The sequence below is a fragment of the Lontra canadensis genome, unplaced genomic scaffold (genome assembly GCF_010015895.1).
Source record: "Lontra canadensis isolate GAN:19392208 unplaced genomic scaffold, GSC_riverotter_1.0 scaffold69, whole genome shotgun sequence".
NCBI classification, from domain to species: domain Eukaryota; kingdom Metazoa; phylum Chordata; class Mammalia; order Carnivora; family Mustelidae; genus Lontra; species Lontra canadensis.
In genome coordinates, this window is record NW_022631063.1 from 8868632 (window position 1) to 8895967 (window position 27336).

Consider the following 27336-nt stretch of genomic DNA (forward strand, 5'->3'; position numbering starts at 1 on the left):
TTTTTTTTTTTTTTTTAAATAAAAATCCATTGTGAGAGTGTTCAGCATTTCATCCCCATTCAATTGTTCATCACAACATTGAGCCTAATGCTGTAAACTGCCTGGTAAAAACAGATGCTAAAAGGTGTGTATATCTTATACACACTAGAGACTATCTAAGGGACTATTTTGTGTAAAAATGACAAGTATTGTACATCCTTTACCAACTTACTGAAAGGCAATGGGTTTTAAGATGGTGATTTCCAAAATGAACTGCAGAATGTCAAAAACATCTCATTGTGTTTTCAAACACAAAATTCAAGATTTTCCTTTTGGAGGAAAAAAAGGGCTTAGTTATACACCAAAAAGAGCGTAATGGTTCCATTCAAATGTAACTAGCAGTGATGAGAAACGAAACACTCAATAGCTAGTGCAGATCTCCTGTTTGATTTGTTTTTCTTTCTCTGCTAAATGCAAGTTCTTTGGTGGAGGCAAATGAGATGAAATGCTCTGCCCACCATTACATTTCCTCTGATGTGCCTTTGTTCTTATCTCCTGCCTGTGCTCTACATAAGACTATAACAAAACCCTACCTGCTCAATTTTTTTTAGAGCTCTTTCTGCACTGAATATTATTCATAAAATCTGTATGCTTAAGAGTAGAAACTGATTATACCTAGAAAGAGAGACAATTCATGCTCAAAAGTGTAAAATGAGGTAAACGTTTTCCACCCAGAAAAGCCAAATCAAAATGAAATTTTAATCTTCAAATAATCATGTGATACTTATCTATATTTATCTATATAGAGAAGAGAAAGGGGAAAAAAAGATACGAGTTTCTCTCACTAGAAATGATCAAGAATCTTGATAGGCTGATGTTTTTCTAATTGACTACAAAAACACCTTACCTCATTTATTTATTATCTGTAACAGTCACACACAGCCTTGCATTGCTCTTTGTCTTTTTTATTATATAAAAATGATACATTTATATAATAAACACAATACAGAAAAATACATAATAAAATTATATAAATGTCTTCTCAACTAAATTGCAAGCCTCTAAAGTTGCTTGTGAATTAACTGTTTGATAATATAAAACTGATACTTGTCTGACATAAATTTAGTTTTTTTTTTAAAGATTTTATTTATTTATTTGACAGAGATTACAAGTAGGCAGAGAGGCAGGCAGTGTGGTGGCAGTAAGCAGGCTCCCCGCTGAGCAGAGAGCCCGATGTGGGGTTTGATCCCAGGACACTGAGAGCATGACCTGAGCCAAAGGCAGAGGCTTAACCCACTGAGCCACCTGGGCGCCCCACTGTCTGACATAAATTTAATTAGAAGGAAACTATATGAAAATATTCATATTTTCAGGGTGGTTCCTAAAATCCTTACAGTGTGGAAGAAGGAAGTGACAGGAAAGTGTGACAGTATATAGGCAGCAATCCAGTTACACCAGTAACAATGATTCAAAAAGTGTGTGAGAAGAAACAAAACACTCAATAGCTAGTGCAGATCTCCTGTTTCTTGTTTGTTTTTCCTTCTCTGCTAAATGAAGGCTCTTTGGTGGAGGCAAATGAAATGTTATAACTATCAAGTTAGCTGAATGCCTACGAGTTCATGGTTCCATTTTGTGATGGGAAAAGAAAAGACGGGCAGGGTCAACCCCAAACAGAATTCTGGTAGAGAAAGTTGATTTCTGCCACCAGATTGTTCCACTCTCTTTATGTACCCTCTCTGAACTCTTTTGGCATACCCTAACTTGAATTGCAGTTTAACTAAGATATTATCTGCATAATGAAACTGTATGAAGAAGCAGTATTTTTATTTGAAATAAAACAAATAAGTGTAGCTAAAAATATTCCAATCACCCAAAAGAAGGCAGGAAAGGAAGCACAGAGGAACTAAAACCAAAAAGGACAGTAAGAAAACAAATACTAGGATGAGATATTTAAGCCCAACTATATTAATAATTACATTAAATGTGAATGGAGTCCAATTAAAAGACATAGATTATCAATTTGTATGAAAAATCAAGACCCAACCATAAACTGTCTATAAGAGAAGCACTTTAAATACGAAGATACAAATATATTAAAATAAAGACAGATACTATATGAACGCTGCATGAGAAAACCAGTGGAGCTATATTAATAATGTTAAAAACAAAAGCACAGGCCCAAAATGGCATCACTTAGTTAAGGCCCCAAGTCAGTAAAACAAGAATTAATATCTAACATAACTGCAGTTTTAATCCCTCAGAAATGTAACCTTTTACAAGTCAACATGAGAATTTCCTGGTCAGCACTAGGGACTTAATTGGAAGACCCCTTCAGTTCCCCTTAGGAGGGCAATGTTGCCTAAAACAATGGATTCTTTGCTAATAATTTCCTTGTTTCCAGCCCCTCTTTACCTTTAAAAACCTTTTCCTTTCTGCAGTCCTTTGGAACTCCTCTCTACGTGCTAGAAGGAATACTGCCCAATTTGTGAACTGGTTAATAAAGCCAACTAAATCTTTAAAATTTACTCAGGGGCGCTTGGGTGGCTCCGTTGTTAAGCGTCTGCCTTCAGCTCAGGTCATGATCCTGAGCCCCCTTACTGAGCTCCCTGCTCAGCAGGAAGTCTGCTGCTCCCTCTCCCACTGCCCCTGCTTGTGTTCCCTCTCTCACTGTCTCGCTCTCTGTCAAACAAACAAGTAAAATCTTAAAAAACAAAAAAACAAAAAAAAATTTATCCAGTTGAATTTTTGTTATTTAATAACAAACTATACTTAAAAAAAAAAAAAAAAAAGACTGTTACAGAGATAAAAGGGGACATTTAGTAATGATGAGTCAATCTGTCAAGACATAAAATCCTAAATGTGCATGTACATAATAATAGAGCTTCAAAATATATGAAGCAAAATTGGACAGAACTTTTTAAAAGGAGAAATTAGTAAATTCACAGTAATTCTTGGAGATTTTAATACCCCTCTCTCAGTAATAAATAGTACATTAAGAAAACAATAGAAAAAATCAATTAGGATATGGAAGAATTAAACATTATCAACTTGACCTAAATGACATACAGAAAGAACACTATATCTAGTAACAGCCAAATGCCCATTTTTTTCAAGTGAACATGAAACATTTGCCAAGGCACACCACACATGCAGGGCTGTAAGACAAGTCTCAGTAGTATTAAAATCCTACAGGGTATGCTTTCTGGCCATAACAATATTTAGTGTTAATATTTTTTTTTTAAAGATTTTATTTATTTATTTATTTATTTGAGAAAGCCAGAGAGCATGAGATGGGGGAGGGTCAGAGGGAGAAGCAGACTCCCTGCAGAGTAGGGAGACCGATGCAGGACTCGATCCCAGGACTCCAGGATCATGACCTGAGCCGAAGGCAGTCGCTTAACCAACTGAGCCACCCAGGCACCCCCTAGTGTTAATATTTTTGATGAATTGATTCATTAGTAAATATTCCTCCTTATCTCTGGTAATACCTATTTTCTTCAAGTCTACTTTGTCTGATATTAATATAACCTGACCAGCTGTCTTATGCAGTTTTATATGTTACATATATATTTTAACTGCATTTATATGTTTACATTTAAAATGCTTCTTTTAAAAAATATACATAAATAAAGTGCTTCTCTTATAGGAGCATAATGTTGGCTCTTGCTTTTTTATTCAAACTTTAAATAATAATAAGATATCTAGAAAGTTCCCAAATATTTGGAAATTAAGCTTCACACTTTTTAAAAAAATAATTTGTTTATTTGAGAGAGAAAGAGAAAGCGAAAAAGAGCAAGAGCAGGGAGGAGAGGGAGAAGCAGGCTCTCCATTGAGCAGAGAGCCCTATGTGGGGCTGGATCCCAGGACCCTGGGATCATGACCTAAGTCAAAGGCAGATGCCCAACCAACTGAGGCACCCAGTTATTTAGTTATTCTAAATAACCTATATGTCAGATTTACATGAGTTAGTAAGTCTTAAGGTAAATTAGAAAATATGTTGAACTAAATAACAATGAAATCTTAAAAATATCAAAATTTATAGGATGCAGCTTGGAGCAATGTTTAGAGGGAAATTGATAGTTTTAAATGTTTCTATTAGGAAGAGAGATCTCAAACCAATGATCCAGTTTCAATCTTAAAAAGCTAGAAAGACAGTAAATAGTATGCAAAGTAAGTAGAAAGAAGGAAGTAACAGAAACTAAAGGCAGAAATCAATGAAACAGAAAGTGGATAAAACAGGGAAAATCAGAGTCAAAGCTGACTCTTTAATAAAACTAGTAAGCCTCTGGCAAGACTGATCTCAAGCACTTGTGTTTCAGAAAACACAGATTTCTAATAACAGGAATAAAAGAGAGGATATCACCACAGACCCTACAGACATTGAAAAGCTAATAAGGAGGTATTATGAAAAATTTTATTCCATTTATAGATGGGATAAATGCCTTCAAAACCACAATTTACCAATAATTACTTACCAAAACAGCACAAGAAAAAAAATTTAAATAGCCCCAAATGTACTAAATAAATTAAATTTGTAATTAAAAGCAAAACAAACATCATGCCCATTAGAATGGCTATTATTTTTTAAAAATGTATTTGTGAGGATGTGGAGAAATCAGAACCTTCGTGCATTGCTGGATGGAATGTAAAATGGTGCAGATGCTGTGGAAAACAGTACAGCAATTCCTCGAAATATTAAACATGAAATTACCATGCGATCCAGCAATTCTACTTCTGGATATATACCCAAAGTAAGTGAAAACAGGGACTTGAAGACATATTTGTATACCATGTTTATAGCAACATTATTCACAACTGACAAATGGTAGAAACAAGCTGAGTGTCCACCAAAAGATGAACAGATAAACAAAATGACATATACATAAAATGGAGTGTTATTTAGCCTTTAAAAAGAAGGAAATTCTGACACAGGCTGTAACATGGATGAGCCTTGAAGATATTATGCTAAGTGAAATAAGCCAATTATCATAAAAGGAGAAATGTTGTATCATTCCTCCTCTATGAAGTTCCTAGAGTAGTCAAAAATTCAGAGAGGCAGAGAGTAGAATGGTAGTAGGCTGCCACGAAGGAATTAAATGTTTAATGGGTATAGGACTTCAGTTGGGAAAAATAAGAAGTCCTAGAGATGGATAGTTGTGATACTTACACAACAATATGAATATACTTAATGCCACTGAACTGTATATTTGCAAAAGATAAAAATGGTAAATCTTACGTATATTTTACCACAACAAACTCCAAATAAACACAAAATCTGCCTACAAAGAAAACTACAATCCTCTATGGCTTCACTAGTGAATATCAAATACTTAAGGAAGAAATAACACTAATCTTACACTGAGTCTTTCAGAAAATAGAGGACAGAATACTTATCATTCTGTTTCATGAGGCCAACATAACCTGGGTAAGTAGTACACTTGTATGAAGTAAAGGTCTGAATATTGGCCAGATAGTTACAATGCAGTTTTTCTAACAGACTTAGTGTTTCTCATTATAGTTTCAAATTATCAAGTGTTTGTCATAAACAAAACTTGAGGCTATCTAAAAGTGAGAAACACAGGTAAGAATTTTCTAGGCATGTTTTAGTGTGCTTACTGCTAAGGCTGATATTTAGTTTGAGTTCCTCCAGTTCAGAGCAGAGAAAAATGAAGATAACAAAAATCTCCGCAAAACCTTGTTTGGTGTTCAGAAAGTTTTTATGTACTACTGGAAGCACCTGAAGAGTTCTGAGGTCCTCATCCTTCATTTAACTTAGCTTAAACTAATACTGCCATATCAAATTCTAGTCCATACAATCAAATGGTATTTCTTCTACTTACTTTGCCTATAGGTTCCCAATTGCAGCTCACCATCCCAGAGTGGTTCTTCCTATCAAATCCTGTCAAGGTCAAAATGAAACAGAATGAGCATGACTTTAGGGTCAAAATGAAACAGAATGAGCATGACTTAAGGGCAAAGGCCCTCTGAGATTTCAATGCCATGACTCAGTCGTGAGTAGTTAACTGGCTAGAGAAATCACAAAGGAACGGATTCAGAAAGGAACTGAAGCTCATACAAATATCAGATTGACAGAATTTCATTATCAATAACATTATTATACTTATAAGTATACAGAAGTAAGTCATGAAATGCTGACAGACTTCCTGCCAGCTTAGATATAGCTAAGTGTGCATTTATATTAGAATACACGGAAAAGCACAAATACACAAAATGACTCAGGTTCCACATACAGTATGACAAGCCAAGGAGAAGACAGTTTTAGTACTACTTTACCGGACTCATCATTTCTACCACATTGTGTGTAGCAAAAGCAGCCGCCTTGGTATAGGTTGACTTATGAGGAAGAGATCTCTGTCCTACCTCCAAATTTTGGCTAGATGCTTTGCTTTCTACTAAAAATGGATCCCTTTTCACAATGATTCACCTGTCTTACCATACCAACAAACTATACCATATTCTACCAGAATATGTAATGTACAAGGATATTTCATGTTACAAACATGAAAAAGTGTTTCTTTTTTTTTTTTTAATATTTTATTTATTTATTTGAGAGAGAGACAGTGAGAGAGAGCATGAGTGAGGAGAAGGTCAGAGAGAGAGAAGCAGACTCCCCGCGGAGCCGGGAGCCCGATGCGGGACTCGATTCCGGGACTCCAGGATCATGACCTGAGCCGAAGGCAGTCGTCCAACCAACTGAGCCACCCAGGCGTCCCTGAAAAAGTGTTTCTTAATTGCGAATTTAATTTTTGTAGAATAATAGTTTTAAGTACTTTTTAAATAAAAAGGACAATTTCAGTTGAAGGAAATACTCCATACTAAATTTTGAAAATTGAAAAAGTCTTTAAGGAAGTAAATGCCCAATCCCAGTTTATCTTTCATGTAAATCTCAATTAATAAAAGAGTCAAGTATTTGCCATGTGTGAGGTCCTATTTCTTTATTCTTTCTTTCTTTTTTTTTTTTTTTTGAGAGAGAGAGAGAGTGCTTGAGGGGGAGAGGACATGCATGCAGGGTGAGAGGAAGAGAGAGTCCTAAGCAGGCTTCACGCTCAGTGTGGAGCACCGCATAGGGCTGGATCTCACAACTCTGAGATCATGACCTGAGCTGAAATCAAGAGTCCGATTCTTAAATGTATGAGCCACTGAGGTGCCCCTGTGAGGCCCTATTCTAAGTACTTTACATGTATTACCTATATATATATATATATATATATATATGTATATACATATATATATATATTTAATTAACATATCATGTATTATTAGCCCCAGGGGTACAAGTCTGTGAATCGTCAGGCTTACACACTTCACAGCACTCACCACAGCACATACCCCCTCCAATGTCCATAACCCAACCACCCTCCCCCTACCCCCCTAATCCCTGCAAACCTCTGTTTTGTGAGATTAAGAGTCTCTTATGGTTTGTCTCCCTCCCAATCCCATCTTGTTTCATTTTTTTTCTACATGTATTATCTTAAAAAAAAAAAAAAAGATTTTATTTATTTATTTGACAGAAAGAGAGAGCACAAGCAGGGAGAATTGCAGGCAGAGGAAGAGGGAGAAGCAGGTTCCTGCCTAGCAGAGAGCCCGATGTGGGACTCAGTCCCAGGATCCTGGGATCATGACCCGAGCTGAAGGCAGCTGCTAAACTGACTGAGCCACCCAGGCACCCCTACATGTATTATCTTATTTAACCTCTATTTCCCTATCAAGGGGTACTGCTTTTATACCCACATTATAGAGGAAAAGTCCATACAGGATGACATAAAAGAACATGTTTAAGGTCACCCAATCCATAACTGATGACACTTCAATTTGAACCCAGTCAGTCTAACTGGAGAGTCCAGGCTCTTTTTCCTTATTTTGTTTTTTTACATCTTTGCTATTCACATACATACAATTCACCCATTTGCTTTCTACTTTTGTACAACACTCATGCAAGAAGGATCACAGCATTGATTCTCCAGTCTTTACTGAAGTTGTTAACTAATTTAAGGAGACCCAGAATTCCATCTCCCTCCTTACCCCCTTCATCTTTTGCAGTTCTGTTTCTACTCTTGGGCCTTAATTAAATAGCAAACAATGCCAATAGGAGACACTAGTGCCTAGATTTGGGAAAGCATAGTTATTCTTTTTCCAGTATTCCAAACTCAAGATACAGACAAAGTGCTCTTGCATCACCTAAATAATGGAACATTTTAATACTGGTCTACTTTTACACAGCTGAGGAGTAGAGGCAAAGAAGGACTTACTTCCTTTCCAAATGACTGCCTTTTTACATCTCAATACTGCTAGAAGAGCACCAAAGAACTAGAGCAAACAGTATTGCTGTTTGTGTGAGTCTATAACAATTATCCTTGGAGCAGTCAGCTGCCTCTGAGCAAAAACTATTTGTTAGGCTCCCCAAGAATGATTCCCAGTTGTCTCAGCTCAGTGAAATCTCAGGGAAAGAAACCACTGTTAATCACACACTAAATGCCTGCCCTCCATTTAAAAGTTAACTCCCCTTTGATGTTTCCTGGGTTCTGAACATCTTTTAAATAAATAAATTAGTGAGACATTTGTGTTTTTCTCTTTGTAACTGTTTAGCTTTTCTTCTCAGCTGGGAAGCTGGTACAAAGGTTTCATTCAGAGGAACAAACATCATCTAGATAAAACTGCACTAACATTACCTGAGAGGCTAGCATTAATGAGAGCAAATTAAAGTGCTATTGTTGTACTGTTTTTGGATTGTGAGAGCCTACAGGTAAGAAACACTTAAGTATCAACTACACTGCAGTGAAGACTGAAGCTTCAATTAACCCTCGCAATTTCGGAGAACTCCAAGGGTGACCATCTGTGAGGCAAACAGCTCAGAAAACTCATACATCTTGTTTTCATCTTTGTTTGGATGATTATAATTTCAGGGTATAAATAAGGCTATTAGCAAGAACAGAACAACAACAATAATTACAGTAAGTATTTGCAGAGCACTTTGATCACACTATGACATCAGTCACTCTGCAGCTTCAAAATGGAAAGCTCATGCTCAGTGTTTGCTCACCATGACCACCCTTTAAGGTGGCCACACCAGGTACTTACTAGAAGCTACTGGGATTCACAAGTTATTTCTTTAATGGATTTCATGTCACTCCATCTCAAAGCAGCCTCAATCCATACCATTCAAATTACTCTGGAAGTTGTTTCCAAAATCATGATGCTGGATCTGAATGAAATCTATTTTAACTCATCCACCTAGCGTTTCAAGTTTGTGTGCATTGTAGTAACTTCTGGAGGCATTAATCAGATTTGGTGGGCTGAGAAACGGTACTAAGTTACATATATACTTTATGTGCTATCAGTCCTTATAAATTCTAGTAAAAAAATGTACAAGGATGAGATTAATGTAGTTTGTCCCTTAATGAAACTTCTGTTTTCCTGTTCATTGCAAAGGTCCCTATCTCTAGGTATACCAGATGGCAGGAGGTACTTGTACCTGTACACAGGGTTTACCCAGTCATGTTTTGGACTAATGTGTCAATAAAGCTGCCCTGTTATAAAATGGAATATTACAAAAAAATTCAAATCATAAATAGTTGTTAGATATAAAAAATCTGAAATAAAGAATTAGTGAATAAAGGTGTCCAAATGACTGTATCTCCTTAATTTCAAAAGAACATAGGATTTAGGTAGGTAGAAGCTATGTAACTAGTTACAACTTGCAAAAAGCAAGGCAAACTTACCATGGACTGTCAGGAAACATTTTGACTGCAAAACCATAGGAGGCATGATACTTAGAAAAGGGGCCAAAGTACAAAAAGTAAAGTTAATAGGAACAATACAATTTCTACATGAGAAGACAAGCTGAAAGTTTCCAGAGCAATACAGAATTCTCTAAGATTTTAAAGTGGATGGCCAGAGTATGTTAGATTCCTCAATAGATGAACCTGGGCTTTCCACCTGTAACGGTCAGGTACTACTCCCACTGGGATCATTCATTTTTTCCCTCTTGTCTTGAAGAGACTTCTTGGACTAGTCCTCTGTCGATCCTTAGGTCTTTTATCCAACAGGAAACAGATCCCTGACTTCCTTGCAGTCTTGTGACTGCCTGGAGCATCTGTGATTATTCCAACATCTTGTTCTCATTCAAAAGATTAAAAACTAAAAACTCAACTTTCTAATTTCTCTTGCAGTTGGAGGAGACATGGTACCAAGTTCTGGATGAAAAAAGTCTGCTAAGGGGCTAAAGTCTTTCTTCCCTATGGAGGGAAAGGGGCCAGAGGATAGCTTGCTGGCCCCTTCCACCCTACCTCTTTCCTGAACTTAGATGCAATGCATCTAAGCTCAGGATGCAGTGCGCAGAGGAGGGAAGTGTTCTGCAGCATGCAGAGGAGGAAAGGGGTCTGATTCTTGATGGCACCAATGAACAGGTAAACCAATGTTAGTTACCACCTTCCTCTGGACTTCTTTGTAGGTAAGAAAAATCCTTAAGTATTTTAACCATGGTTAGATTTTCTGTGATTTTTCATCCAAGAGGATTTCTAACATACAATATATAACACAATAGTGTTAAGTCCTGGGAATCCAGGGACAAATCCATTTGGTTTCTGCCTTCAAGAAACGTACCAACAAGTGAAGCAGAATGAAATGCAAATAAAGAGTCCTGACACACGTGTGGTAGAGGTGGGTGCTATCAGAGCACAGAGGAATGAGTGACTGAAATCTATGGACAGTGGCCAGGGAAAGTTTCCTGGTACAGGCAAAAATCAGTGCTGGGTCTAGAAGAATGAGTGGCAATATTTCAAAGAGAAACGGACAAAAACCAGGGCGTCTCAGGCAGAGGGACTGGCACAATTAAAGACAAAGAAGTGTGAAAGCATATGCTACATTCAGGAAATAAAAAGTAATTGGGAAAAAGATACTAATTAAAGTAAATTTGAAAATGAGTCGGGGTCTTTAAAAGCAAGAAGAAGTATAATAAGCACTGTATTCCAGTTGAAAGGAGGTTAACAATTCTGAAACCACTATAAAAAATAACGGAACTGAACAATTAAGAAATAGATAGTAGATGGTGGGAACGAACCAGGTTTCTCACTGGAAATCGGAGGTTACAAACAAATGGAGGGAGAAGGTTGAAATGATCCATATGGTAATAGATTAGAATTGGAATCATCAGTATGAACTCATGTTAACTTAATATAAATACAGATATTATATGTAGAAATATTTGTAGATACGTATATACACAAGTTAGTACACAAACATATAGTTCCCTACTCTGCGGGCTGAGAAGGCCTAGAAGCTACCACATCCCAGTAGCAACAAGCACATGAAGCACCCAGATCTTGGTTTCTTTTTTTTTTTTTTTAAAGAAAAAAGTTTAAGATTTTTTTTTTTTTAATTTATTTGACAGACAGAGATCACAAGTAGGCAGAGAGGCAGGCAGAGAGAGGAAGAGAAGCAGGCTCCCTGCGGAGCAGAGAGCCCAATGCGGGGCTCAATCCCAGGACCCTGGGATCAAAACCTGAGCCGAAGGCAGAGGCTTAACCCACTGAGCCACTCAGGCGCCCCAAATCTTGGTTTCTAATACCATTCTCTAACAAAAGGAACTAGGGCTCCTTGGAGAAATGACTGATGCTAGCTAGGCCTAGGGCAGGGAATATACAAGATGAGCCTGAAGCATCTTTTAGTGCCAGAAAGTAAGGAAGTGCTCAAAAAGAAAACAAAACAAAAAAAACTCAAAACCCCATAATGACAGAGGTACGTCAAAGGGACATGTGAGCCAACCGAAAGAGCTCTAATGGCCGAAGTTGAAACACTTTGAGCAACAAAATAGTTTTGGGTTATGATCCCCAAAATAAAGTATCTGTATGTCCATATGGATATAACTGATTGATTGAATAAATAATAAGTGCAGGAAAGGAGACAATCTCCCAGGCAGAAGAATTCCAAATAATTTATGTAGATACTCCACCCTCAAGGAGGTGGACCATAACTTCTCATTCCTTAAGTGTGCACTACACATAGTGACTTCCTTCTAAAGAGTACAGTAGGAAAGAGGGGAAACTTAACTCTGCAGTGGAGAAACTTGACCAACACTACTCAGTCGGGTGATCAAAGTTAACATCAACAGTGGATGTCATGTTGACATCATGTACTTTTGATATGATATAATGAGAATGGCACTTTGGCTCTGTGTTCTTCTTCCTCCCCCAAATCCATAACTCCAGTCTAATCATAAGAAAAACATCAGACAAACCTCAATTTAGGATCATTCTATAAAATACCAAACAGTATTCCTCAAAACTGTCAAGGTCTTCAAAAGGCAAGTTAATCTGAGAAACTGTCAGGGCCAAGAGGAACTTAAGGAGACATGATGACTAAAATGCAATGTGGTGTTGGGGTACCTGGGTGGTGCAGTTAACTGAATGTCCTTCAGCTCAGGTTGTGATTTCAGGGTTCTGGGATTAAGCACCCTCCCCCTAATCAGGCTCCATGCTCAGCATGGAGTCTGCTTGGGATTCTCTCTCCCTTTCCCTCTGCCCCTTCCTTCTATGCTCATGCTCTCTCTCCCTCTCTCTCAAATAAATAAATCTTCAAAAAAAAAAAATGCAATGTGGTGTCCTTAGAGCCTAGAACAGAAAAAGGGTATGTGAAAACTAAGGAAATCTGAGTAAACTATGTATTTTAGTGAACAGATAACAGAAATATATCAATATTGGTTCATTAACTGTGACCATACTAATGTAAGATGTTAATAGTTGGGGAAACTCAGTATGGAGTATATGGTAGTTATACAATTTTCACAATTTTTCTATAAAGCTAAAACTGTTCTAAAATTAAAAGTTTATATTAAAAAATTAACTTTGTATTCTTACAGCTTATGATGTGAGGGGCAGGTGAGGTGGGGATGGGGAGGTATTTATAAGGTTGGAAATTTATGCCAGAGCCAGATAACGAGGAATTTTTATACCAGACTAGGGAGTCTGGCTGTCTTTCTTTCTTTTCCTCCCTCCTTACCTCCCTCTCTCCCTCCCATCCTCCTTTCCCTCCCTTCCTTCTTTCCTCTTTCTCTCTCTCTTTTTTTAAGATTTATTTATTTACTTGAGAGAGAGATTGAGAGAGCACATGGGAGGGAACAGCAGAGGATAAGGGAGAGACAGAGTCTCAAGTAGACTCCATGGTGATGTAGGGCCTGAGCTGGGGCTCGATCCCACGACTCTGATATCATGACCCCAGCCAAAATTAAGAGTCGGAAGCTCAACTGACTATACTACTCAGACACCCCTAGGCAGTTTCTGTAGGCACTGACAACAACTGAAGAATTTTAAACAGGTGAGCCATATGATTAGATCTGTATTTTATAAAGATGGTTATGATTGTTTTATACTACAAAACATGGGGTCCTATACCAGACTAGTAAAAATCAAAGCTCTGGGACTGTGCATGTACAGTTTTTTAAATCTTCATGTGATCCTGGTGCACATCAATGACTGAGAACCACTCCTATATAGAATTAACTAAAGGAGAGCTCCAAATAACAAGAATCTGTCAGAAATCATGGGAGCCAGAGAAGACAACAGAATGATAATCGAGGAAGGAGTTAAGTCAAGACACACTTTAGAAGCAGAATCAACAGATCTTTTGAAATGATCAGATATGAAAGTAGGATGAAGCCAATATATACAGGATGAAGCTGCGTATTTAGATATGGAACAAGACCTCTAGCTTTGGTAGCTGGGTAGAGGATGAGACTAATCAAGACAGAGTTCAGAAAAAAAGGTAGGTAATGGTGGGATGGTGGTAGGGAAGAGAAGAGAGTAAGTTCATTTTGCACATGACAAGTTTTAAGGATCCCACAATATATTTATGTGGATATTGCCAACAGACAGTTGGAGATGAATTTAGGTAACTGGCAGGCACTGGTAGAGATGTCGATTTGGGAGGCAAGTCACTGGTTTACAGGTGGTAGATGAAGTCATGATGAACTGATTGAGAAAGAAAATGAGACTGATGGAACTCATGGTAATACAACACTTAGGAGACAGGTAGAGGAAGAGGAGCCACCATAGGTGATCAATACTAAAGAATACTAAAAAAGAGAAATTAAAAATAAATAATAGGTTTTGACCTTTATCAAAGTGTTTTAAACCTGGCTATGCCAGCAGAAGGCAGAGTTGAGGAATAAGTAGGTAAATGGGGTAGTGTAGGGAAGGTAGTAAATGTAGATGACTATCACAGGCAGTAGAAAGGAAGAGAGAGAAGCTGGAGCACATCTTGAGGTGTTGTCTAATCAAAGAAGAGTATTTGTTAAGTTGCAAAGATCTTAAGCATCTTTGTAGAATGAGAGAAAACCCAATGTTGAAAAATAGAATGAAAATAATGGAAGCAGCGCCTGGGTGGCTCAGTGGGTTAAGCCTCTGCCTTCAGCTCAGATCATGGTCTCAGGGTCTTGGCATCGGGCTCTCTGCTCAGCAGGGAGCCTGCTTCCTCCTCTCTCTCTCTCTGCCTGCCTCTCTGCCACTTGTGATCTCTGTCAAATAAATAAATAAAAAAAACTTAAAAAAAAAAAAAGGAAAGAGATAGGTTGTTGACAAGCTTTAAGAAGTGGGAGGAAGGGAGGGGACACCAAAAATGTGTCAGTCACATAAGGTGTCTAGAACAATTTCAATCTTTCACCAGTGAGAACAGGCAAGTTTGTGGTGGAAGGAAAGATTGTTCAGTAAGTCCTTTCCCAATGTTATAATCCTTGTGTAAAATAAGAGACTGTAAGGTAGGGAACTTGAGGGAGGAACAGAGGAAAAAAATGGAAAAGAAAACTAACAACATTTGAGTAAAGGAATGTTAACAGCTAATTGGCCCAACTGAAGTTGCAACTCAAATTAGCAATCACTTACTGGTCGCCTCCTGACCACTCACTCTCCATTAATAGCTCATGGATTTGAGATCTTTGAGTCTGTAGAGACGTGGAGACATGACTGAAACCAGAATTTATTTTCTCACAGTACTGGTATCAAAGTTGGTTTCTGGTGAGGTATCACTTGCTGGCTTGTAGACAGCTGCATCCTCACATTGCCTTCCCTCTTGCACGCTATGGACAGAGGTAATCTCTCTGGTATCTTGTTCTTTCTTCTAAGGACACAGTTTTATTGGATTAGGGACCCATCATTATGACCTCACTTAACTTTTATTACCTTCATAAAGGCCCTATCTCCAAAAACAGTCACTCTGGGGGCTGGGGTTTCGACGTATGAATTGGGGTGGGGGTGGGTCACAGTTTAGTACACAAAAAAAGCCATCTTAGAGACTTGAGTGGCCTGGTCTCACTATGGTACAACTTTAGGATGAAACTAACTTTGAGGAAAGAAAATTGGAAAGATAAAAGGAGGTTCAGTGCCACTGTTAAGCAGCTGGGTTATGTTTCATTTGAAGCCCAACCCACCTCTGGCTTTATCAGTTATTAAGCCAATACATTCCCTCAATTATTTAAGCCAATCTGAGTTTTCTGTTATCTGCAACCAGAAGTAACCTGACAGACCCATTACATGATTTCCTCTACCACCTGGCAGTCTGGGGGCAATATATTTGTTTTTATCTGTATTAGGCCTGTCCAGGCTGGTAGTACAAAAAGTAGTGGTGATTTAAGATGGTGGAACTGAGGGAGAATATAAATGATGATCATAAAGTAAGCCCAAAATGACGAGAAATAAAAAATAAAGAGGACAGAGGAAAAGGAGGGAGGAGGGTGAAGTGCAGCTGATAGACATGATGTGGCTTAAGTCTGGGTTAAATAGAAATAAGGGGAAAGGAGGGGGCACCTGGCTGGCTCAGCCAGTGGAGCATACAACTCTTGCTCTCAAGAATGTAAATCAGAGCACCATGTTGGGTGTACAGATTACTTAAAAATAAAATCTAAAAAAAGAAAAGAAAAGAAATAAGGGGAAGAGAAGAGAGATAGAACCTACTGGTTAGTAATTAGGCCTTCTGAGTTGGATAACCCATGTCACCTAGAAACAAAAACTGTGACACTGTAACAATGAGAAGGAAATCCTGCTTTGAATGAGAAGCTCTTAAGTGTGGCTAGAAAGAACCACAAGGTTATAAACACCTATGAAATAAAAACACTTTAGAGTAGACAAAAGCTAAAACATGGACTGCCATTCACCACTTCATTTTAACCTTCTTAAGGTCATTATAATAGATTTCCATTCCATGCTCTTCAGTAACAAACACATCTATTAAAACAGGGTTTGGGGCACCTGGCTTGCTCAGTCAGTAGAGCATGCAACTCATGATCTTGGGGTTGTAAGTTAGAGGCCTTTGCTGGGTGTAGAGATTACTTAAAAAAAAAAAAAAAAAAAACCAACACAAACTTAAAAACAGAAGAACAAACCGGTTTTGTCAAACTCAAGTCCTACCAACAATTTTTTTTTCTGACAATTTTTTAAAAATCATGTTTATATTATGATAATGATCTAAAAATAAAATCAAAAGGAGCAAATGTATCACTGCTACTTGATTTCAGCACCTATGTCTGCATTTATGATCTTGTTGGCAACAAGCAGCACAGATATATAATATGGAGATGATGCATCTGAATATAATGTCAAAGATTCTGCAGTATTTCAAACTGAGAAAAGTGGTGAGGGAATTGAGAAGACACACAGCACACAATAGTAAAGATGGGCTAAAGTCAAAAGAACCTGTGTGGTGGAGGTCAGTACCTTGTTAATAATGAGAGCTACAACTGGGTTCTGGTAACAAACACATCAGCAGTCACATTATGCTGGAAATTTGAATTTTATTGGCTTTGTGATTATATCTGCACTTTTCTTTAAAGATTTCATTTACTTATTTGTCAGAGAGAGAGCCCAAGCAGGGGGAGCAGAAGGCAGAAGGAAAGGGAGAAGCAGACTCCCCACTGAGCAAGGAGTTGGATGTGGGGCTCTATCCCTGGACCCTGGGATCATGACCTGAGCCAAGGACAGGTGGACAGCTGCTTAAGTGACTAAGTCACCCAAAAACCCCTCCTTTGTACTTTGATTTTATACTTGAACAAGAGCTCTGTGCACATGGAGCTTATACCTAGATTTGTGTAACAATATGTCAATTTAAGTCAACCCAGGGGCCTAAGAATTTTTTTTTTCTTTTAAATGGAGGTTTATACATTTTTCAATATTAAGAAATACTATATTAGGGGATTCTGTTCCAGAGAATTCTCCTCTTATTTCTCCTTAATAGCTGAAATACCCCCAAAGTAGGGCAGAATCACCTCAAGTCTTCACGGAAATCAATTTCAGGTGAAGAGGCAAAGGTTTTGGACTAAGTTGAATCCAGGCTCTGCAAATTGCTACCACACAACCTATGATATGATATTTAACTTTGTTAATGTCAATTTCCTCAAAATGTGGCTAATAAGATTATTTTAAGATTTAGGAAGGTCAGAGAAGGTGATCTATGTAACACATACATGTGACATAGTGCTGGGTACACGGTAAGTGCTCAATAAACTTTAGCTGATATTACTGTTATCATTAGTCTGGTTCATCTTACAACTTCCACAGGGCTTCATGGACACCAAAGCACCAAGCCTTCCACTGTGCTGCTTAGCTTAAACAGACTTAAAGTAGTCCCAACTACCCAAGAAGGTAAAAAAACTAATTTACCAGTGAAGTAGGGAAGTAAAGTAGAAAGTGCTGAACCAAGTATATAATAAGCCTCAAGTTCAAGTCCTGGTCCAACCCTCTATTATCATGACTTTTAGAAAAGTCACTTACTTTGCCTGAACCTATTGGCTCATTTGTAAAATGAAGATAATTCTTAAGTTACAAAGTTCTTGCACAGAACATTATAAACTACATAGTATGTCACAAATGTAAAGTCAAGTTACTATTTGGTGAATTCCAGAAACATTTCTAAATGGCACCCCTTAAAGCCTGAAAAGGAAAAAAATGTATCACACAAAAAATTCCCACCTCCCACTGCCGAGCAATCAGGTTTTGAGGTGGGGAATGAGGACAACAAGCCAAACTGAAAGTAACAGTCAAGCCTTTACTTACTGCAACAGTGCAAACAAGAGGAGAAGCACCAGCTCCGAGTGTTACATTTTTCCCTGTGGAACGGAACTGGGTGAGGATCACGTAGATGCAGCACTGATGGGGGAAACTGTCTCCTGTCTTTCCATGGATCCATGGGCTAGAAGGGGGTTGGAGGTGGGGGTAGAAAAGCAAGGAGTGGAATGGTACTGAGCCGAAGTGGAGAAAGTATCTCAGCAGCAGTCCCCATTATTGACCATGACTGCCCAGGGGAGCCTTGACTACAATCCCCCCAGAAAACTGCAATGCACTGGCTGTGAAAATGGCAGCTTCCTCCTAAGGCCTTCCAGGAAAAGTCTTGTAATTGCCTGTGGTCAGGTCTGAAATACCATGCATAGGATTCTGACCTGCAGCAGGACTCTTCACCCAGAGAAATAAAAAATATGAACATTCCTTACCCAAAATATAATAAGCCTTATTCCAAGAAATTATATAAACTAAAAAAATCAGTAAATTTAAGAATGATTTTCTGAAGTCCATGAATAATAATACCATAGCAAGTTGCTTAAAAATAATTGAGAATATTATATTCTTTTTTTTTTAAAGACTTTAAAGGACTCTCTACATCTAACATGGATGGGGCTTGAACTCACAACCCTGAGATCAAGAGTTGCATGCTCTACTGACTGAGCCAGACAGGCATCACAAGAGAATATTATATTCTTAACCTTTAAGGATCACATCATGTAAAGAAACCTCAGTAATCTTCTAACATCATCTGTAACTCAACTGCTAAGAGCTCAGCACCACATTTTCTATAGAAACATTTAAAATGGTGATTAAGATACAAGGTTAGCCGACATATGCTTTTTAAATCCATAATGTGGATGAAAAGAAATTTGTTTGTTTATTTTAAATGATCTTAGAAAACTGGCAAATTCCATTTTCCCAACAGTTGAAACACTGCCAATCCATACTGCCTGGGGCAACATGAATCTTATTTAATACAAAAACAGTATGATTAAATGATGATTCTTTTAAAACAACAACAAATCCACATAAAACCTGTCAGCCATTTCTTTGCCACCCGGTAACACAAAGCGTGTCTAAAAAGTGATGCTGTTTAACTAAGAAGTAAACCTGTGCATCAAAATAAGTGTTGACCCTTCAAGTAAGTCACTTTGAAAGATTACTATTTATTAAAGTAATAAACATCTCTGAAATTCCATTTTCAGATAATATCCTCCTAGCAAGCTTATTGCTTCTTTTTAATTTTTATTTTTTAAAATTTAAACACAATTAGCCAACATATAGTGCATCATTAATATCAGAGGTAGAGTTCAGCAATTCATCAGTTGCATGTAACACCCAGTGCTCATCATATCAGGTACCCTCCTTAATGCCTATCACTCAGTTACCCCATCCCCCCACTCCCCTCCCATCTAGCAACCCTCAGTTTGTTTCCTATGATTAAGAGTCTCTTATGGTTTGTCTCCCTCTCTGATTTCTTCCCATTACATTTTCCCTCCCTTCCCCTATGATCCTCTGTGCTGTTTCTTCTATTCCCCATATGAGTGGAACCAGATGATTACCGTCTTTCTCTGATTGGGGCTTATTGATTCTTTTCATATCCTTAGTGGTGTCAAACCCTTTGCTTTAGGATAATACCCCCCCCCTTTTTTTTTGAGTCAGTTGTTGTGGGGTTTTTTTGCCAGAAATGTATAGACTCCCAATATAACCAGCTTGGAAAGATCATACTCATTGAGATATAGTTTCTGGTATGTTCTGTTTCTTTAAGCAGAACCTCATACCTCATAAATCACACAGTACACATTGTACTACCACAAATGATAGTGTCCTTTGTGCTTACTGTTTTTTTAAGAAGCCAAAACTATCTGGAAATAAGAACTCAATTTTTTTGTAAGTTTTTTTTTTTTTTTAACAAATATCAATAGCAAAAATAGAAAATATATAGGGGAAAAGATTCCTCTTATGACTGCAACAAAAGTAATATGAAATACCTAGAAATAAACTTAGCCAGAAATATACAGGACTGATAGGAAGAAAGCTATACAGCTCTACAGAGGGGCATGGAAGATAATTTTAATAAACAGGAAGACAGTACATGGGTTTTTGAAGCTGAAGATTCAATACTGTAAAAATGCAAATTCTCAACAAAATCATCCATAAAATTAGAGAAATGCCACTCAAAATTCCAAAAAATGTTTTTGAGGAACTTGAACAAATAATTTAAAAGTTCATCTGGAAGAATAAACATGTAGGAAGTGCCAGGAAAATACTGGAAGGGAAATAGTGATGTTACTTGTGGTAGGATTGGGTTAAGGGGGGTAGAGAAGAGCTTACCCTTCCAGACATTATAATACACTATAAAGCAAGTATATCTTCTGTCTACAGTGCCAGGATATATAGTCAATGCAGTGAAACAGGATAGATAGTCCAGAAACTAGGGTAAAATGTATGGAAGAATTCTTGTAATAAAGCTAGTATTTCAAAGCAGTGGTTAAAGATGGACTAATCAAAAAAGTGTATTAAGAAAATGCACTACCAGGGAGCCTGGCTGGCTCAGTCAGGAGAGCATATGACTCTAGATCTTGGGGTTATGGGTTTGAGCCCCACCTTACACGCAGAACTAGGAAGGAAGGAAGAAAGGAAGGGAGGGAGGGAGGGAGGGAGGAAGGGAAGAAGGAAGAGAGGGAGGGAGGTAGGAAGGGAGAGAGGGAGGGAGGGAAGAAAGAAAGGAAAGAAGTAAAGGGGCACCTGGCTGGCTCAGTCAGTGGAGCATGGGACTGTTGATCTTGGGGTTGTAGGTTTGAGTCCCATTTTGGGTGTAGAGATTATTTAAAAAATATATATATATTTTTTAAAAAAAGAAAGAAAGAAAAAGGCTACCTATTTTGGAAAGAATAAAGTTATATGCCTATGTTATACCTAACACCAAAATAAATTCCAGGTAAGTTTAAGTTTTTAATGTAAAAAATACTCAATAGGCCTAAAAATATACAGGTGAATACTTACTTAAAAGTGAGAGTAGAGGGGCGCCTGGGTGGCTCAGTGGCTTAAAGCCTCTGCCTTCCGCTCAGGTCATGATCTCAGGGTCCTGGGATCGAGCCCCACATTAGACTCTCTGCACAGTGGGGAGCCTGCTTCCTCCTCTCTCTATTCCTGCCTCTCTGCCTACTTGTGATCTCTGTCAAATAAATAAACAAAATCTTTAAAAAAAAAAAAAAGTGGGAGTAGAAAAGACTCTTTTTAACATGATACCAAAGCTATAAAGTAAAAAAGGAAAGAAAAAGACTAATAGATTGCTTAAAAGATGTATGGGAGGATATGCTATAGAAGACTCTGGTGGAGATACTTGCAAAACACTACAATGTATTACTAATATGTAAGGAATGCTTTAAAAATACTAAGGAATGCTTAGGAAGTACTTAGAAATGACCTCAGTACAAAATACACCAATGCCACCAACATTCACAAAAGAAATGCAAATGGCCACCAGACACTTAAAAATACTCATCACACTAACAAAAAATGTTTTGGGAGATGCTTTCAATGGCAAGTAACAGAAGACCCTATCCAAACTGGCTTAAATAATAAGAGAATAATATCTCTCATAACTAGAAGTCCAGAGGTTGGGTAAGCTCTAGGTGTGGTTTCATCTTTAGTTCTATAATGTCAGCAAGGACCTAGGTTCTTGTCATTTCTCTATCCTGCTCTTAACAGGCTCACTTTCCTCCCTAAGGCTTGTTCCCTTTGCCACAAAATGGCTGCAGCAGTTCCAGGTATTACAACTAACATGGTAACATCCAGAGGAAGAAAAGGACCATTTCTTCCTTATATCTTTGTAGGAATGGGGAAATTTTCTCACAAGCTCCTCAACACATTTACTCTCAGATTTCACTGGCCAGAAATTGAGGGCACAAACTACTGCTACATCAGTTTCTGGTAAGAGAATGGGTTCCTACAATTACCTTAGAAGTTCTTAGAGTGTGATCCGGGGATTCCTAGGGGCCCAGAATACTTTAAGGGGGTCTTAAAGAGGTCAGAATTATTTTCATAATAATGTCAACATATTATGTATCTTTTTTACAGTGGTGGCAGTTGCACGATGGTGCCCAGGCAATGGTGGATAAAGCTGCTGGCATCTTCATCTGAATCAAGGCAGTTGCACCAAACTATACTGCAGGTGACTATTTTCTTCACCAACCATGCAACGACAGGAGGGGAAAAAAAAGCCAGTTTCACTTAAGCATCTCTTTGACGAAGCAATAAAAATTGTATTCATGGAACACCATTTTTACTTTGGCATTTTCTCAAAAACAAAATAAGCCTGTCAGGAAAACAACTGACACCACTTGTTGCCATTAATAAAATTCAAGCTTTTAAACAAAAAATTAGAATTCTAGAAAACTTGTGCCTACCACAGTGAGCTTAACAGCTTTCTGACACTTAAACACTGTTCCGATGAGAAAAAGGTATTTTTGATACAGTATAATGAAATGTGTCAACTGCACAGCTCAGTGAACCAATATATTCCAGAAGAGACAAATGATATCACAAAATCATGCCTGGGTAAAAGATCTATTCAAAGTGCAAGACAGTCAAAGGATTTTAATGTAACAGAGTATGAAAAGTTCACTGACATGGTTTCAAACGTTATATTGTAATTAACCTTTACGAAACTACTGCCTATTGGAATTTGGTATAGTATCAAAGAATATTCTCATTCATCCTAAGAGACCTTTAAAGTACTCCTCTTCAGGGCACCTGGGTGGCTCAGTGGGTTAAAGCCTCTGCCTTTGGCTCAGGTCATGATCCCAGGGTCCTGGGATCAAGCCCCACATCAGGCTCTCTGCTCAGTAGGGAGCCTGCTTTAAAATAAATAAATAAATAAATAAATAAATAAATAAATAAATAAAGTACTCCTCCTCTTTCTAACTACTTACATTGTTTTAAATTTTATTTTTTAAAGTTCTTACTTATTTGAGAGAGAGCAAGAGTGAAAGGGCATGAGCAGGGGGAAGGGGCAAAGGGACAGGGCAAAACAGATTCCCTGCTGAGCAGGGAGCCTGATGCAGGACTTGATCCCAAGACTCTGGGATCATGACCTGAGCTAAAGGCAGACGCTAAACCGACTGAGCCACCCAGGCATCCCTAACCACCTACATTTCTGCATGAGATCAGATTTTCTTCATGCATATAAACCAGAACAATATATCATAAACGACTCAATGAAGAAGCAAGCATAAGAATCCAGTGAAAGAGGTAGGAGGATTAAGAGGTGCAAACTTGTAGTCATAAAATAAGTTGCAGAGACAAAAAGTACAACATAAGAGATATAGTCAATAGTACCATAATAACATTGTATGGTGACAGATAGTGACCACACTTATCACAGTAAGCACTGAGTAATGTGTAGAATTGTTAAATCAATATCTTGTACACCTGAAACTAATAAAACATTGTATGTTAAACATACTTAAAAAAAAAAAAAGAAAAAGAATCTAGTCATCTTCTCTTAGGCCAAATATTGAGGAGATTTGCAAAAATGTAAAACTATGCCACTCTTCTCATTAATCTTTTTTCTTTTGGAAAAGGATTTTGAAAAAAAAAAAAAAAAAAGAGTTGGAAAAAGTAAAAAGATAAAAAAAATACTTTTAATAAAAATGGTATTCATGCTAATATGCAATGGATCTATTATTATTTTTAAATTACTTAATATTTACATTTTTTCTTAGGTTTAATTTCTAATACATTAATATTGACAACTATGATCCATATAAATAAAAGCTCTTAGTATAATTTTTCAGTGTCAAGGGGTCCTGAGATCAAAAAGTTGGAAAACCACTGCCTTAGACTAATTTTCTGGGGTGACATGGAGAAAGGAAAATCCACTGATTCTTTTAAAAAAGAATATGATAGCTTACTTAAGTATCTGACTTATCATTTTAGCAAAGTGAAATGTTGTGATCAGTGATGTGCAAAAACAAGCATCCTCACACATTATCAGGGGAAACTGCACTGAAAGACCCTTCCTGAGGAAAGGCAATACCTATGAAAATACTTTTTTTTTTAAGGGGGTAAAGGGGAAGGGGGAGAGAAAAAAATCTTAAGCAGGCTCCATACTCAGCACAGAGCCTCATGCAGGGCTTGATCTCACAACCCTGAGATCATGACCTGAGCCAAAATCAAGAGTCGGACACTTAACCAACTGAGTGATCCAGATGCCCCTTACATATGCAAATTCTTAAAGAATAAATTTGATGGAAAATTCAATTTCTAAAAAGTTACCCTAAGAATATAATCAGAAGACTATAAGGATTTGGTTTTTGGGTTTTTTTTTTTTTTAAAGATTTTATTTATTTATTTGGCAGAGAAAGAGCATGAGCAGGTGGACAAGGGAGAGGCAGGGGGAGAAGCGAGCTCCCCGATGAGCAGGGAAACCCATGTGGGGCCTGATCCCAGGACCTTGGTATCACAACCCAAACCAAAGGCAGATGCCTAACTGAGCCACCCAGGCAGACCAGTATATAAGAATTTGTTATAGCAATGTTGTACATTATCCCGAAAAACTGCAGGCCATTAAATATTCATCTTTAGAAAACTGACTAAAAAAACTGACTAAATTACTATATATCCATAATATCTATCTATCTATACATACATATATAAGAGAAAAATACATCGAATGAAGAAAAACGGAATTTGAATTAAGTATGGACTTAGATTTATAATAATGTAGTAGTATTGCCTTGTTAATTCTAACAAATTGTCATGATAATGTAAGATTTTAATAATATAGAAACTATGTTAGGGGGGTGCCTGGTCATGATCTGGTGGTGAGATCAGGCCCCATGATGCACTGCAGGACCCAGTCCTATATATTTAAATATACATATAATAATTATATATATTGAAATGTTGCTTATAAACCTAAATTTATTGATACGGAAAGAAGACAATTATTTATTAGGTTGGGGAAAATATCAGGTACAGAATAGTAGTTATAGTAAGATCTCATTTTTAAAAATTAATATATATAAAAACAAATATACATATGCATAGAAAAGGTCTGGAAGAATTTACAGTTTTCTCTGATTGAAAGACTCAGGAAGATCCTTCTATTGTTTCAATACGTCCCAAAAATGTTCTTTTCTTTATCTTTGTAAGTAAACTCAAATAACCTTTATACTCAGGAAACAAAAATATTTTTATAATCGCTAAGTATATAAACTCTACACAATATCTACGGGTAGAAGATTCATGCTTGGAAAGGAAGGGGAAAAAAGATGGTATGGGCAGTAGTGATAGTAAAACTTGAAAACTGTAAATTTTTTTTAGAGGTCATCCATTTACATGGAGGAAAAGATGCCATGGAATTGTGAGAGCCTGGTAAAGGGACCCAGGCAGGGTGCTATGGCCAGCTGGATCCAGGACCCAAAACCCTAGAGCCAAGAAAGTTCAGAGAAAGACTAGTTTTAAAAAACTCCAATTTGTTAGACCACGTAAGGCCAACAACTGCAAATGCTCTGAAGGTGGGGGCAAAGAACCCTGAAAGGGAAAGCAATTATTGGAAAAGACAAAGAGTAGCAGGAGGACATAGAAGACAAATAACCCATGCTACAATACCAATGCCAATTACCTAGAAACATCCTATTCACCAGCTACGGTGGGTGAGTACCACATTGTTACCTGATGTTATGGCTGCTCTTTCTTTCCATTTGGTAACTGTTTTTGGCGCGCCAGAACCTTTTCATTTATAGTACTTGTTAATCATCAGACACCAGTCCCGTCTGCCCAGCTCGCCTTTGAGGCCAGCTCCTGGGAAAGCTCGTGCACCCTCTGCTGGTCAGCTTCACTCCAGGACAAGAGGGTCTATGTCCTAAGGAGACAACAAATCAGAGGGGATATGCTTTTGTGTTCTCTATACAGCTAATTTCGGTGAAGAGTTTGAAGGCTAGTTCCTCAAACTGCTACCTGAAGGAAACAATTCCGGATAAAAACAATGCCTTCCTCTGTCACACCAAAGAAAAACATCATAAAAACTAAAGTGCTGTGAGAAAATACACCATCAAAGGCATGTTAAATTCAAATGATTTCACCTTATTGCATAATTAAATAAGTAAAGGTGTATAACACCTAATCTGACTCTAAAGCTTCATTAGAGTCTTAATCTGGTCGAAAGCCTGAGAATGACTACAACAATAATATTTGTATAGGTTTTACAATTCACAAAAAGCTCTCATGTTCATTTTCACACCTAATCCTTACAACAGTCCTATAAGTAACGGAGGAAGGCAGGACAAGCATTTTTGTTATCACCATTTTACAGATGTGGGACATGAGGTTCAAACAGGTTACATGAGTTGCCTTGTTCACACAGCTACAAGACCCCAGAGTCCAAGCAGGATTCCTGACTCTGAATTCTTTGTTCTACGCAGTACACTATCACACCTGAGCTGCTGATGTAAAAGGAGTTTCCTATCAGTGTTTGTATGTATTTCAGGCAGAGAAGTAAAAGGCCTAAAACATGTTTTTATATACATTTTTTAAAATAATACAATCCATTTTGTTTCAAATGTCACGAAAATTTTAGATGCTAACCCCTAAATCTGAGGGATTTGTACCATAGGCAGTACCTTGCCCTAAAAGGGGAGTGGACATTTCAGTAGTAAATCTACTGAAAAACCAAATAAAATTAACTTTGGAATTTATGTATGTGGCATGTCTATGCCCATAAAAAAGTAGATCCTGCCAGGCTTTTTAGCATCTGCATTCACTCGGTCAATACTATTTAAACAGCATGAAACTGGGGGTGGCAATCCACCAGTTCTGGCCTTGCTTTCTCTTGAAACTTTATAATCTTAATAATTTCTCCCTATGAAAAAAGCATTATAGACACTGTACTGTTGGAGTGACCAGCTAAAAATCAGTATGCTAAAGAAGGGAGATTCAGTAAAATTCAGCTATAAACACAGAGCTCCCCAAAATTAAGATAAAAACAAAGTAGTAATGATAAATGGAATCAAACATTTCTTTAGTATCTGCTCTATGCCAGGCATTACTTCCAGTGCTTTACATATGATAACTCATTTAGACCTCCCAAGAACCCACTTAACAGATAAGGAAATGAGGCACAGAGAAGCTAAAGTAATTCTAGTTACTTAGCATACCCAGGCTGGCACAACTAGCAGGTTGTGAGGCTGATATCTGAACCCAGGCAGGCCGCTGAGTTCCTCTTAACCACTACACCTATGCTGCCTCTATACAGTGGCATCTACCATACTCCTATTGCATTTTTAAA

General features: G+C 37.6%; 1 protein-coding gene across 3 annotated transcripts in view; it reads right to left on the reverse strand.

The window, feature by feature from the left end:
- Positions 1-27336, reverse strand: part of METTL8 (methyltransferase like 8) — an 82795-nt gene that overhangs the window by 46178 nt on the left and 9281 nt on the right. For 2 of the 3 annotated variants that reach the window (XR_004385303.1, XM_032880441.1), the window contains one exon: positions 5820-5878. Coding sequence is in view for 2 of the 3 variants with exons in the window: in XM_032880441.1 (XP_032736332.1) it covers positions 5820-5852 (33 nt within the window). In the remaining variant the exon portion in view is untranslated. Of the gene's footprint in view, positions 1-5819; positions 5879-14895; positions 14917-27336 lie in introns of those variants that run through there. The other variant, XM_032880440.1, reaches the window with a different exon arrangement.